The sequence below is a fragment of the Panthera onca genome, chromosome F1 (genome assembly GCF_046562875.1).
Source record: "Panthera onca isolate mPanOnc1 chromosome F1, mPanOnc1 haplotype 2, whole genome shotgun sequence".
In the NCBI taxonomy this organism is placed as follows: Eukaryota; Metazoa; Chordata; class Mammalia; order Carnivora; family Felidae; genus Panthera; species Panthera onca.
In genome coordinates this window covers 68,049,267-68,063,208 of record NC_138355.1, presented here as the reverse complement: position 1 = coordinate 68,063,208, position 13,942 = coordinate 68,049,267, and the positions used below count along the sequence as shown (strand labels likewise).

General features: G+C 44.0%; 1 protein-coding gene across 1 annotated transcript; it reads right to left on the bottom strand.

The window, feature by feature from the left end:
* Positions 1-100: 100 nt before the first annotated feature.
* LOC144614934 (interferon-inducible protein AIM2) lies at positions 101-8,834 on the bottom strand. The gene is given in 8 exon segments (XM_081791840.1): positions 101-108; positions 4,451-4,560; positions 4,562-4,702; positions 7,651-7,743; positions 7,745-7,827; positions 7,830-7,861; positions 7,864-7,883; positions 8,797-8,834. Coding segments are annotated over 8 exon segments (525 nt in total).
* Between the last annotated feature and the right edge of the window lie 5,108 nt (positions 8,835-13,942).

Genomic DNA, 13,942 nt, shown 5'->3' with positions numbered 1-13,942 from the left:
ATCGATTTCTTGATCACATATTCACTTCCTGGTGCTTTGCAATTATTTTGTGTCACTTAATCTCCAGCCTAGCTCTAGATGGTTGAGAGTTTTCGCCTTTTCACTCTCCTAACGTGAGAAAAACAGGGAAGAGAAAGGTGAAATCACTTCCCTAATGATACTCGGGTGGTCAGTCGCTGTCCCTGATGGAGAATCAGGCCGTGGTCCCGGTTGGGGTAGGTGTGTTAGGGGGAGGGGAGCGAGGATCAGGCGGAACTTGAGAAGAATGGAATGAGGGGTCTCCCTCCGCGAAAGTCCAAGGCTGTTCATGTGCAACTGATCTAGGAAACGAGGCATTACAGGTCTGCCTTTATGGTTTGGGGCCCAGGTCCCTGGAAAGATAATGAGTGGTTCTCCCCTGTACGGCTTCCTTTCTGAATGCGTGTCTTTTATTCTGGGAGGCTTAGATGCCAAGAGTAATGTGTATACTTAAAAAACTCCTGCACAATGCCAACCTAATAGCATTCATATCATTTGGGGCATTTGGGGAAAATCAGAGTTGGAAGGAAGTTAGAAGTTCTAGAATCCCATTTTTCCCTCCGCCATGTGAAAACTGAAGTTTTCACTGAAGAGAGATTGAGAGAAGTCATCAAGATCATAACGTCCCTCAGCTAGTTGGGGAACGGATGTCATGCAGAGAAGATGTCGCCAACTGCTGAAACTTCCTCCACCTCAGACCTGATCTATGGACCCTAAGGATCAGGATGGCTTCACACAGAAATGATGTTTGTATTCTGAGCTACATACTCATCGTCTTCAACTTCTTTCTCTTATGTAAGAGTTTTATGTCATGATCTCGCGGTCCGTGAGTTCGAGCCCCGCGTCGGGCTCTGTGCTCACAGCTCCGAGCCTGGAGCCTGTTTCAGATTCTGTGTCTCTCCCTCTCTCTGACCCTCCCCCGTTCATGCTCTGTGTCTCTCTGTCTCAAAAATAAATAAACATTAAAAAAATTTTTAAAAATATAATCCTTGATCCAGGTTTGTGGTTCTTTTAAAAAAAGTTTCATCGTGGGGTGCCTGGATGGCTCTGTCAGTTAAACGTCCAACTGAGGTCATGATCTCGCAGTTCGTGGATTCAAGCCCGGCATCAGGCTCTGTCAGGCTCTGTGCTATGTCTCCCTCTCTCTCTGCCCCTCCCCCATTTATTTAGTATAAAAAAAATGGGTGCTTATTCCAGAAAAATCAAAAATCACAATCAAAAGAGTATTAAAAAACCTCCACAATTTTATCTTCCTATGTAGTACCTATTTTCCATTTTTTTAAATTAAGGTATAATATTCATACAGTAAACTTCAGTTACTAGTGCAAAGTTCTTTGGGTTTTTACCAATGCGTGCAGGTGTTTTACCACTAGAAAATCAATAGATAGGACACAGTGTCAACTCTTCCCCCAATTCCAAGCTCCTAACCACCACTGATATCGTTTCTCTTTTTTAAAAAAGTTAAATTCATTATTAAAGTATAATTGACATATGTTATATTCGTTTTGGATGGACAATATATTGACTCAGCAATTCTATACCTTGCTGGATGCTCACCATGAGTGAGGTAACCATCTGTCACCATACTGCATGATGACTATATTATCGACTTATACTCTCTATGCTGCATTTTTCATCTCCATGACTTATTCACTTTATACTTTTGCCAAAAGCCTATTACCCTGCCTGATGGTCTCTGAGATTCTTGGATCTGTGGTTATTTGTCTATAATTAGTTTTGAAAAATTCTTTGCCACCGTCTCTTTTCAAATACTCCTCATGCCTCAATCTCTCTCTGTTCTCTTTCCAGGATTCCAATTACGAGTATTTTAAACTACTTGCTATTGTCCCATATCTCCTGGATATTCCAATCTTTTCAGTGTTTTCTTTTTTGTGTTTCCATTTTGTTAATCTGTCTCCTCCTGGGTTGTGTCAAGTCTACTGATGATACTGTCGTAGACTTCCCTCATCCCTACAGCTGTATTTTTCATTTCTAGTATTTCCATTTCATTCTTTCTCCTTGTTTACATTTTTCTCCTGAAATTGCTCACCTAAAGATGCTTGTCGTCCATCTGTTTTAAATACCCTACCTGATAGCTTCAACATTTTATTTCTTTTGATTGATTAGTCTCTTGACAGATTTTTTTTTCTTCTACTTCATTGCATGCCTCACAAATTTTATTGAAAGCCGTCTGTGATGGTGGAGACTGAGGCAGAGAGTCTTTATACCTCGAAATGAGCATGGATGATCTTACCATGCCTGTTGAATTGATCTGGTCAGGAGTAGAGATGGGTTTGAGATTTATTGGTGCTATTTACTCTCAGGGCACCGCATGCTTTGAAATTCTTCTAGTGCTATCTATACCATTATCTTAAGGTCTTCCCTTCACACCTGAACCTAAGAAGATATTTTTTATGTACTGTTGATCATCCCCTAGCAATGAACTGCTGTGATTTGTTGTTTGGTACTTATCTGTCTTGGCAGTCGGCAGCAGGTTGTAGGAGGAGTGATGGGGGAGTTCCTGTTGTTCTGACTCAGCATCATTCAGTCTTTGGTAGGCATTTTGTCCTACGTCTTACAGGTGAGATTGTCACCTCTGATCCCGTCCCTCCCTCACGTGTAGAATTTGCATTCTGCTTTACATTCTGCTCCCAGAACCTATTTCTACCCTTTCTCCAAGAGTAGAACAACTTTTTCTTCCCTCCCTCTGTTTTAATAGGGCTTCCTCTGTGTCCTAAAGATGGCAGAATTTGCTTCTCTTCCACTAGAGGGTTTTTTCATTTGTTTGGTTTTGGTTTTTTTTATTTGGTTGGTTGGTTATTGTTCTCTAAGGAAGGTTCCAGACAGAGTTTCATGTCTGCCCCACAATGGTTAGTCTCCCCATCTCCAATCTTTCTCATAACCATCCAATGAGGCCCACCGAGAAGTACCTACAAGTACGCACAAACTCTCCTTGTGGCTGAGACTCCCAGGGACTCTACACTTTTATGCTAGTCCAACATTAGCCTTGAGAAATCCATTAAAACTTTTAGCTGAGTTCTTCTTTCATGTGGGGAACTTGGTGTCTGTCACCTGCTCCCACATAAGCAAGTGCTTTTCTCTCCTTGGAGGGGTCCTCTCTCTTTCCTTAGATTTTTCATTAGATGCTTGTTCTGCAGCCTTAGTTCTCTAATGGGTTTAGAAAGAGTTGTGGTTTTCGTAGATTATCCACTTAAATTTGTTATTGTAAGGGTGGGAGCAAGACTTTTTCTAACTTTTCTACATTCTAACTAGGATCAGAGTCCTCTTATTCGTTATTTAATTGGGTCACAGATCATTGGTGAAGCTGAGAATGTTTTTATGCTACGAGCCTTTCATACTTGCTCTGGGAATTTGGTTAATTATAACTCTGGGTTATCTGATGTGTGTAACCGTATATAGTAAATATTTTCTATTAACCATTTTATTCATTCAAAGGCATTTACTGAAAAACAACAATCTCCCTGAATGTCCACACAGAGCAAAGTCCTATCCTTACCCCAAACTAAAACTGATATGGGGCTGCGCTGAATGAGAAATCAACTTTTATTGTGATAATATGTTGTGGTTTTGGAGTTATTTATCCAGCGCTGGCCCCCTCCTGGCTAATCTAGAAGTGGTGGAGGGAGCCTGAGCCCTGCTGTTCTCAGGCAACTCACAGTCTGGTTGAAGAGGCTGTATTAGATATTCTTCAATTAAATGCTGTTTAGAGCAGTTGATCTGAATTGATCCTTTTCATTTCAATTTTTTTCCCTTAATAACCTGCATGAAGAAAAAATACAGTCTGTGAAGCCGCTCATCAGTCGCTCCTTCTCGGCTTACAGTGCCTCTGTCCTCATAAAGTGCACCCTTCTTCTCTTCTCATAAAATGATCTCTTCCCTTCCTTCTAGTTCATTTTTCACTCTCGGATCTCTCTCTTTGAGTTATGTCTGGCCTGAGATATACACTCCTGCTTAACAAGGGCATGTGCCACTGTCTCCTGTCTGCACTCCCACTCTTACAAAGGGAGGCAGGGGCCTGTGCCAACAATGCCGGGGCATGGGGAAGAAGGCCAACTGGTGGCAAAGGACAGACAAAGGACAGGAAGAGGAAGGGGACTTATCCTGACTCAGTTTCCCTGGACTATCTATGGTAGATGCAGGGATGGCTGGATTGACTCTGAGAAATGCGTCCTCAAGATGTCTTGGTCTGCGCCTACTTTTATATATATATCTGTCAGAATATTTTTCCCAACTTTGGGCAAACTGCATTAGACGTGCAGTGTCTCCCATGAACCCTGTGGGGCTGTATGGGCACCTTCATATGTGTCTCTGCCTTGTGAGAAAGCCATGTCCTCTTGACTGTGTATGTAAGATATGCATTTTGGAGAAGAGAGATCCCTAAGGTCCGTGAGATGCAGGGGTACAAGAGGACCTGTCCAGCTTTGTGAAAGTAAATACAAAATACATCCCCTTGGAGGAGTGACTTTCCATGCAGCTCCCACCTTAACGAAATTGTGAACTCCAGAGTTCAGCTGTACTTTTACTCGTTTTTGACAGCTCAAAGAACGTAAGTTAAGATATATCCCCTTCCTCACGTTTGACCGTGTTCTGTTTTCCAAGCATCAATGCTTCCATGCTTCCCGCTCTGTCATTTAGGTCAAATAATATATGACTCTTCTGTTTTCTGCAAAAATAAATCAACGCCCAACCTTTGCTCATCTGATTAAGAAACGCCACATCAATCAGATACCAGGAGTGTCAGCAACAGCCTCCAGAAGGAAAGACAGATCTCCCTTGGCTTGTGATGGGGTTACATCCCGATGAACCCACCAGAAGTTAAAAATTCATTTGGGGCGCCTGGGTGGCGCAGTCAGTTAAGCGTCCGACTTCAGCCAGGTCACGATCTCGCGGTCCGTGAGTTCGAGCCCCGCGTCAGGCTCTGGGCTGATGGCTCGGAGCCTGGAGCCTGTTTCCGATTCTGTGTCTCCCTCTCTCTCTGCCCCTCCCCCGTTCATGCTCTGTCTCTCTCTGTCCCAAAAATAAATAAAAAACGTTGAAAAAAAAAATTCATTTAATACATCACAGTTTAGCCTCACTTACCTTAATCGTGCCCCGAACACTGAACGATGAGCCTAGAGTTGGGTAAAATCATCCAACATAAAGCTCATTTGATTGTAAAGCGTTGAAGTATCTCACATGATTTATTGAATCCCGTACTGAATGTGAAAAATGGAAAGGTTTTACGGGGCAGAACTGTTGTCAGTGTGTAGCTTGCTGACCCTGGAGATCACACGGCTCCCCGAGAGCCATGGCCACTGCCCAGCATCACGAGAGAGTATCATCTACACGTCGCTAGCCTGGGAAAAGACCCAGATTGAAAACTCGAAGTACAGCTTCTACTAAATGCGTATCAGCCCTGCACCGTTATAAAGTCTAAAAAATGTAAGTTGAACCATCATAGGTCTGTATACGAAAAAAATCCAGCTTTGAAAGTGGCAGGTGTGTATGTAATAGATGTTAGCAAATTCGGGTAGACATAACTGTCTTACTAAGAATGATGGCCTCATGTGTCTGTCAGCTGCCCTCCTTTGGGAGGCTAGGAGGGCCCGTGGGCCGATAACTGACAGCTGGAGAAGCTGGGGTTTCTCCAGGGCCAGTAACCAGAGCAGGCAGCGGAAAGGAGATCCCACGGTTGGAGGAGAGTCACCTGAAGCAGCCGTTCCAGGAGAGACACGAGCAGATGGTGCAAAATCTAGTCCAAGAGTGAAGAACGAAGAGAGCAGAAAAAGTCACCCCAAAATGTGCCACTTTGACACATAGGTTATGTTGAGCTGAAGGCAATCAAGACCCACAAGACTCAAGAAAAGCTTTTTGCGTCTCCTTTAACTATGAAAAATTTTTTTTCCATGGGAGCCTATGCCAAGAAAAGAGCTATTACCCAAGACAACTTTTTATAAAAGACAGGTGTAGCAGCATGGCAGGGCAAACACGTGTGAACCAAACAGTGGGTCTTCTCATCTTCCCATGAATTGCCTTGCTGCCCCTGAAGCCCTGGACCCCTGTCCCCTTCTCCTTAGCTCAAGATGGCATTATAAGCCTCACATGCTTGACTATCTCAGAGTCTCATATTTTTTTATGGGGCCCCAGTACATACAAAATTAAGTTTTTCTCCTATTCACCTGTCTCATGGCAATGTAATTATTAGATCAGCCAAAGAACCTAGAAAGGAAGAAGGGGAAAGTTTGCCATTCCTATAGGAATCACGGACAAGAAACAGTCACAATCAAGTACAGGTCAAAAGGGAGCAGGGTGTTGATCGGTTACATAAAAGATTGATAGTTCTTTAAGTTTAATTTAATGGACTAAATGAATGCACGTTGGCGGGTGGTTGGCCAGATTGAAGGCTCCAAACTGGAATGGAGGCTATCACCTTGTTAACCAAGGTCATTTTTGGCCTGAATTTTCCAGAAGGACAGATTCGCCCTATTGGTTCCTCTACAACTAACCCCAAGACAGCAGGGCTCATCTAAGGTTCATGGAGGTGGAGTGAGTGGGATCCCTCCTTGTGGTCCTTCAGGTCCAACCCTAGACCAGGGAAGCAGACATGTCCAGTCCCTCTGAGGCTCAGAGACAAACACTTCATTTGTCCTCACTTCTGGGGCTCTCCTCACAGACTCTCTCCTCCTCCTCCTTCTTGTCCTCCTTCTTCTCCTCCTCCTTCTCCTCCTCCTCCTTTTTCTTTTTCTTCTTCTTCTTCTTCTTCTTCTTCTTCTTCTTCTCCTTCTTTTCCTCCTCCTCCTCCTCCTCTTCCTTCTTCTTTTTCTCCTTCTCCTTCTTCTTCTAAAGTTTATTTATTTTGAGAGAGACACACATAGAGAGAGGAAGAGAGAGAGAGGTGGTGGGGGAGGGGCAGAGAGAGAGGGAGAAGGAAGATCTCAAGTGGGCTCTGCACCAACAGCACAGAGCCTGACGGGAGGCTCCAACTCACCAACCGTGAGATCATGACCTGAGTCGAAGTCAGATGCTTAACCAATTGAGCTATGCCCCTTCTTCTTCTTCTTCTTTGCCTCACAGCTCGTTAGCTTGCTCTACCAATTCGTCTTCCGGGTCAGTTAATCTGGCTTATCACTCAACTACACTGATTATGTATTCACAAAACTAGTAGCCTTAAATACAGATCCTTTGTATACAGTGCAAAAATAACCCAGAGGGCAGACACGATTTGTGTCTGAAGTAAGTAATCCCTCTTTCAAAAGCTGCAAGGATGGAAGAGAATTGAAATGGGATTGTGATGGGCTTTTCGAGAATAAAAACACATTGTTTTTGGTTTTAGCACATTCACTATGTATTTTGGTTTTAGCACATTCACTATGCAGCTCTTTAGTTTTGAGGTTTTTTGTTGCTGCTGCTGTTGTTGTTTTCTTCTCTCTAAAGAAAGTTGGAAATGAATAATTTCTAAGTCTTCTCCAAGCTCCTGGTGGAGAATAAGCTAGTCTTAGTAAGCAATATAAAATATATATGTATATATGTATATATATGTATATATTATACATACATAATATATATATGTGTGTGTATATATATATAATATACATATATTATATATATATATATATATTCGGGACTGCAAACAGCCCATTTACAATTGTGCCAAGGGGCTGAGCTTGAAACTCATGGATCTTTGGGGTTTCACCAGCTTTTCCAATAATGTGTTCTGGGACACTGGTCCACATCAAACACAAGCAAGGCACCATTCACTTCCAGGAAACCACTGTGTCGACAACATTTTGATATTATAATTATTTTTTGTTTGGAGTGAGTTTATCTTTTAGCTCTGTATGCAAACTTTTACAAAAAAGAATTGGCTGCCCAAAGCCACTGCAGCGTCTGTATTTTTCACGCTGGAAAACCTAGTTATTTGAATGAAACCAAAGCACCCTCCCTGACAGCAACTGTTCCTTAGCCTTTCATTTCCAATGTGTCACCAAATCCTAATCCCTCTTCCCAAGTCTCTTTCAGTTCGGTGTATTTCCCTCCATTTCCACTTCATAATAGCTCTCCCTGACTTCCAGTTGTTGTTCCCAAAGTCAAACTGGCCCGTCACATTTTCCCCCCACGATATCCAGAGGGATCAATCCAAAGTGCAAATCTGGTATCATTCCCCTTTTGATCACTTCTGATTTCTCTTAAAACAAGGAGAATTCTAATCATGCTCCACACAGCCTTACCTTGTCTGTCTCTCAAAGGGTATCTCAACCACCCTCTGGTGACTTTCTGTGCTCCAGCCACACAGGTTTTCTCTCAAGTCCTTAAGTAAGCCAATGACTTCCGCCACAAGGCTTCGTCACATGGTGTTCCCTCTACTGAAGACACTGTCCACTCTTATTTATTTCTCAGAGTTGAGCTGAAGGGTCACGTTTCACGAGAAGCTTCATCTGACACCTTCTCCTCATCTGACACCCCCTCCCAGCCTACACCTCCTCCTGGCTTTTGTTATGTTCCCTTGACACATGCTCCCCAATGACCATCTCCTTCATTGAGAGCTCTTATCTCAGCTTACTAATTCATTAATTTTCATTAGTTAGAAAAAGACTTACCTCCCTCATTAGAACGTAAGTTTCCAAAACTTGCATTTGTTTACAACTCCCTATTTTATCACCAGAAATGAAAAGAGTTCCCATTAACTATTAGCAGCTCAATGGATATTTACTGGAAGGATAGGTGGACGGATGGGTGGGTGATGGGCTCGCTGCTCACCAAGGCCGCCATAAAAGGCACCTTGTGTGCCCCAGGTCGAAGGCCAACTTCTCTTGCATCATGAAAAGCCGAAGTCCAGTGATAATTTTTTTAAATACCGTGTACCAATATGGTCCTGTTCAATTATCTGAGATACTCTCAGGCAGAAGGGGCAAAAGGTTATTGGATGTTGTTTCTGATAGAAATGAGTAGTTCTATGTTAAAAATAACAAGGCAACCTTTGGAGCTAAGCTTCGAATTGATGGGGCACCTGGATGACTCAGTTGGTTGAGTGTCCGACTCTTGATTTTGGCTCAGGTGATGATCCCAGAGTCATGGGATCGAACCCCATGTCAGACTTTGCACGGAATGTGGAGTCTGTTCAAGATTCTCTGTCTCTTCCTCTGTCCCTCTCCCCCACTCACACACACTCTCTCTGTCTCAAATCAAATTAAAAAAAAATTTAACTTTGAATTTACTCGAAAGAAGAAGGATGTAATTATTAGAGCTGTTTCAGAGTAGAGCGAACTGCCTTCTGAGGTGGTGGGTTCCCTGTCACTACCTTTCAAAGAGTACAAAGTGGTCAGGGCTCGGTCACAGGCCATTCAGAGAGATCTCTGCTCTAGGAAGAAGGGAAACTAACCTTCCAAAGGTAAGTCAGTTCCGCGAAACAGGTGTCTCAGAGAGGTATGCAGATCAAGTCTCCCTTCCATGTGGACAGTGTGGGAGAGACAACAGACTCAAGAGAGACCGAGGGAATCCTCCTCCTGGTCTCCCTCAGCACGGCAGCCCTTTTCCTCTCACACATGTGGTACCAAGGAAGCATTTGGGGTCCCAAGGATCTCATTTTCCTTAACATTCGGGTGCGTGTTTGTATTCGCCATTTCATCTCTCATTTTCAACCTTCTCCTTTCATCTTCCACGGCTTTCACAGACACTGATTGTATCTCCTCTGAACTTCCAGGCTTCGGTGACCTTCATCTCTCTTTCTGTACAAGCCTGTTCCATCTGCTGATTATTGACTCTCCCTCCATGCAAGCTCCATGCAGCTCTCCTCCACCTTCCATGAGGTGAGGGCGTGAGTAGGACAGCACTCAGCAGTCCGAGTGCAGACGGGCAGTGGCTACGCAGAGAGAACAGTCCACAAAGCTTGAAAGGTGAGACCCACAGGCAACACAACAATCACAGGTTTTCTACCAGAATAGTTCAGAACAGCACGGAGCACAGATAAGTGTTCGCACCCAAAGGAGGCCTAAGAATGACCCGGGAAGGAATTTTAGATTTATAAAACGGGAACTTGGCCGACTTCTTCTATGGCTGCAGAGCTCCAGACATCCCTGTCTCCCACCCAGTCCCAGATTGGGTCGCTTTTACCGAGTTGGGATAATAAGATCCTAGGATCACTGTTAAACACAGCAAAATGGAGAAAGTCTTCAACAGAGGAAATTGCGTGTTACCCCAAGCAGGGAAAATGAATTCTTGAGATAAAAACCGAAAGACGTTCCTAAGTGTGGTCAGCCTGTGGTCCGCCCACACTTTTAGATGCCTGGGCTCAGAATCAGAAAAGCCAGTGGGGTCGGTTCTTACGTGTCGTTACCGCCCCCTCGAGGCCAAGTCCAAGAGCTACACCTTCTGACTTCAGACAGCCGAGGCAACTAAACTCCCGGACACGGCCGCTTTGATACAGTGTCTGTGGTTCTGCGTGGCCCCTGTGCTCACGTCGTTGCTTACATTTGCCACTCGCCCATTACAGGCTCGTGTGTGAGAAGCCATGCTGTTCACGTGGTATGCACACAAATATTATGTATAAGGTGTCGTGACTTTTGCTACCAAAGTCGCGTGTAGAACCCTGGAATTGCTGCGTTTGGAGACTCTCCTTGGGAGGGGTCCTTGGGGGGGGGATGCTCCTTGGCCGGCTCTGTTTTTCATTCGGATATAAAGCCAGATGTAGCCGTCGCGCTCAGGGAACAGGAGATCTTCAACCCACGGGGAAGAACGCACCCACACCTGCCCGGCTGCCCAGGAGTGAGGTGCCCAGGCCAGGAAGTAACACAGTTCCTCACTGTTACTCCCGGTCCCCACTGTGGGACCCACACGGAGTGACACCACCCAAGAGAACTCTCCTTTCAAAGTAAAGCACGGTAAGTGGTCAGTATCTTTTTAAAGGGAAGATGAAGCAGAATGTTTACGGTGCAGCAGAGGAGATCCTGTTGAAATGTAAGCAAGAGCTTCTTAAGAAAGAGGGTCGGGACTGCCGTGAAACGGACCACCGGAGGTTATGCAAGGCCTCTGGAGTTCTTAGACGACAGCACATCATCTACGGGGACTTTAAAAACAGATTCCCCTCAACTGAAGATCAGTTGTCCAGATACGAGTGGGTCCACTTCCGGATTCCTTATGTTGTGCCATTGACGTTTCTGTCCTGGAGCCCAGACCACCTCACAGTAATTTTATTATCTGTGTGTAATATCCAAAATAATACCCAAAATATTAAAAATAACAACTCAGCCATGTTTCCAGACATTAAGACAAATATTCAAAAATGGCATTTTTTTTATTTCAGGAGGACGCCAATAGAAAAAGATCTGGAGGGGCACCTGGGTGGCTCTGTCGGCTATGTGTCTGACTCTCGATTTTGGCTCAGGTCATGATCTCGCGGTTCGTGGGTTCGAGCCCCCCATCACGTCGGGCTCTGCCCTGAAGCCTGCTTGGGATCCTCGCCCTCCCTGTCTCTCTGCCCCTCCCCCATTTGTGCTTTCTCTCTCTCTCGCTCTCTCTTTCCCTCTCTCTCAAAATAAATAAACTCAAAAAATAAGAAAATTAAAAAATCTGGAATAGAAAAGTACAGTTTCCAGTAACAACTAAACTACGGCATACTTAAGGGATTTGTAAAGTCCTTAAAGAGACAAAATTTAAAATTTCATTGAAAGATTTATATGAAGATCTAAGTAAAGAAGGATATGTATGATCTTTTTAACCAATAAAGATTCAGGAAAACGAAAATGGCGGCTTGTCAAAGTAACCCGTAAACTCCATGGAGAATTTCAAAGGGCTTCCCCTTGCGCTCATCAGGGTGAGCCCAAGACCTACCTAAAGGAGTAAGGACAACAATACCCCAAAACAAGTTTAAGATATTCATTAGAAAGTACTGTCCCTACTAGATATTGAAAGGAACAGCTTTGAATTCAAATGACAGCCCTGCCTTAGTTTAAAGCTAGGTTCTCTTTTCTGCTTATTATGGATCTTTGATAAGAAATACAATTGCTGAGAAGTCTGTTTTACGAGCATTGTGAGACCTTTCCTGATTGTAACCCGCTGTGTAGTAGAATGGGCTGTAAAACTTCCTAAATGTAGTCTGATATGTAATGAAATAAGTGATTGTATACAAACTAACCGGCATTTCTCGCTTCTGTAAACCTGCTTGCTTAGCACATTCCTCACCTACCCCCTTCCCCCTTTCTTCCTCCCGCCACAAGTAAAAACCTCCCCTGTGCTATTTGTCTCTGTCTATAAAAACGCTATACCAACCCTAATCGTGGCCTCTTGCGTCACCGGCGACGAGTGCGCAGAGGACCAGGTTCGAACCTGCAATAAACGACCCTTGCCGCTTGGCTTTGACTTACGACTCTGGTGGTCTTTTGTGGGAGGTTTTAGAACTTTGGGCATTACAATATCAACACTTACTATGAATACGTGACAATTAAAGCAATACGATGGTGGTTTACATATCGTATCTCTCACACACAGAGAAAAATCAACTAATTAGTACAGAATGGGGTAACGGAATCACACATGCATGAAAATGGTATATAATTCAGTGACATTACAAATCACAAGGAAAGAGTGGGAAACTGTAAGAATGGGACAAGTGGCAATCTATATGGGGACAGATAATACCGAGGCCTTCTCTCACATCGTACAAAAATATGTGTATCTAGGTGGATCAAACCCCTAAATCAGAACAGCACTGCTCCTGAGGGATTCACAGGAGACTCTCACACCCCGAGGTGGGGGAGGATTCTTACTCCAGGTACAAAAAGAGAAGCAGAGAGGAACACTTAGTCGGATTTCCCTGCACGCAACAGGGAAATCTTTGAGGGAGGACACAGAAACACACATAGAGATGCACTAAACAGAATGAACCTACAAGCCCCAAACTGGGAAAATATCTGCAGTGTATAAACCTAATAGATGTTTTGAATTCAGAATGCATGGAGAACCACCTGTCAATAAGGAAAGATAGTCCGTCTGTCTGAAAAGTGGGCAAAAGGTATGAATAAGCAATTTAGTCAAAGGTCTGATGAACATTAGAAAAAAGATGCTTGGCATCACCAGTAGTTAGTGACTTCCAGAACAACACCGTATGGGGCATAAGCCACAGAACATAGGCCACAGGACATAAGCCACGGAACAAGAAAGGATGGTCACGAATCGGCAATAATAGGTGGGGCCTTAAGGGAGCCTGAGTGACCCATCAGTGAGTCATCCAAATGATCCCCGTCCCTGTGTCCTCGTGATGCTTTCCCCGCAGGCAGCTGACGACAGGAAAAGTCCTTCCACGCGTCCAGATCCTAAGTGGGAACTCAAACTCTTCTCAGAACTATTTTCAAATTAACACACCCATTTGAAATCCTTGGAGTGATAAGGCCATTGAAGGTCCCCAGTCCTGGGGACGAAGGAGGAAGAGGAGCTCACATCTGTGGAGGATCTACGATAGGTAAACATCCAGTTCCTTATTTTTAAAAATTTTTTTTTAACGTTTTATTTATTTTTTGAGACAGAGAGAGACAGAGCATGAACGGGGGAGGGGCAGAGAGAGAGGGAGACACAGAATCGGAAGCAGGCTCCAGGCTCCGAGCCGTCAGCCCAGAGCCCGACGTGGGGCTCGAACTCACGGACGGCGAGATCATGACCTGAGCTGAAGTCGGACGCTCAACCGACTGAGCCACCCAGGAGCCCCTCCAGTTCCTTATTTTTTGTTTGTTTCCCTCTTCTCCTTAAGAATTTCCTCTTGGCAAAAGCCTCTTACATAATAGCAATCGCATTCTGATGCATTTTATATACTGTATAAGGAGACAAAGGCCCCGCTGTCTCTCCAAAGTTTTGTTTTTATCTTGTACATATACAATTTGCATTGAACTCCAGAAGATCTGCCTCCTTAAAAACTGGTTTTTAAATATTTCTCAAA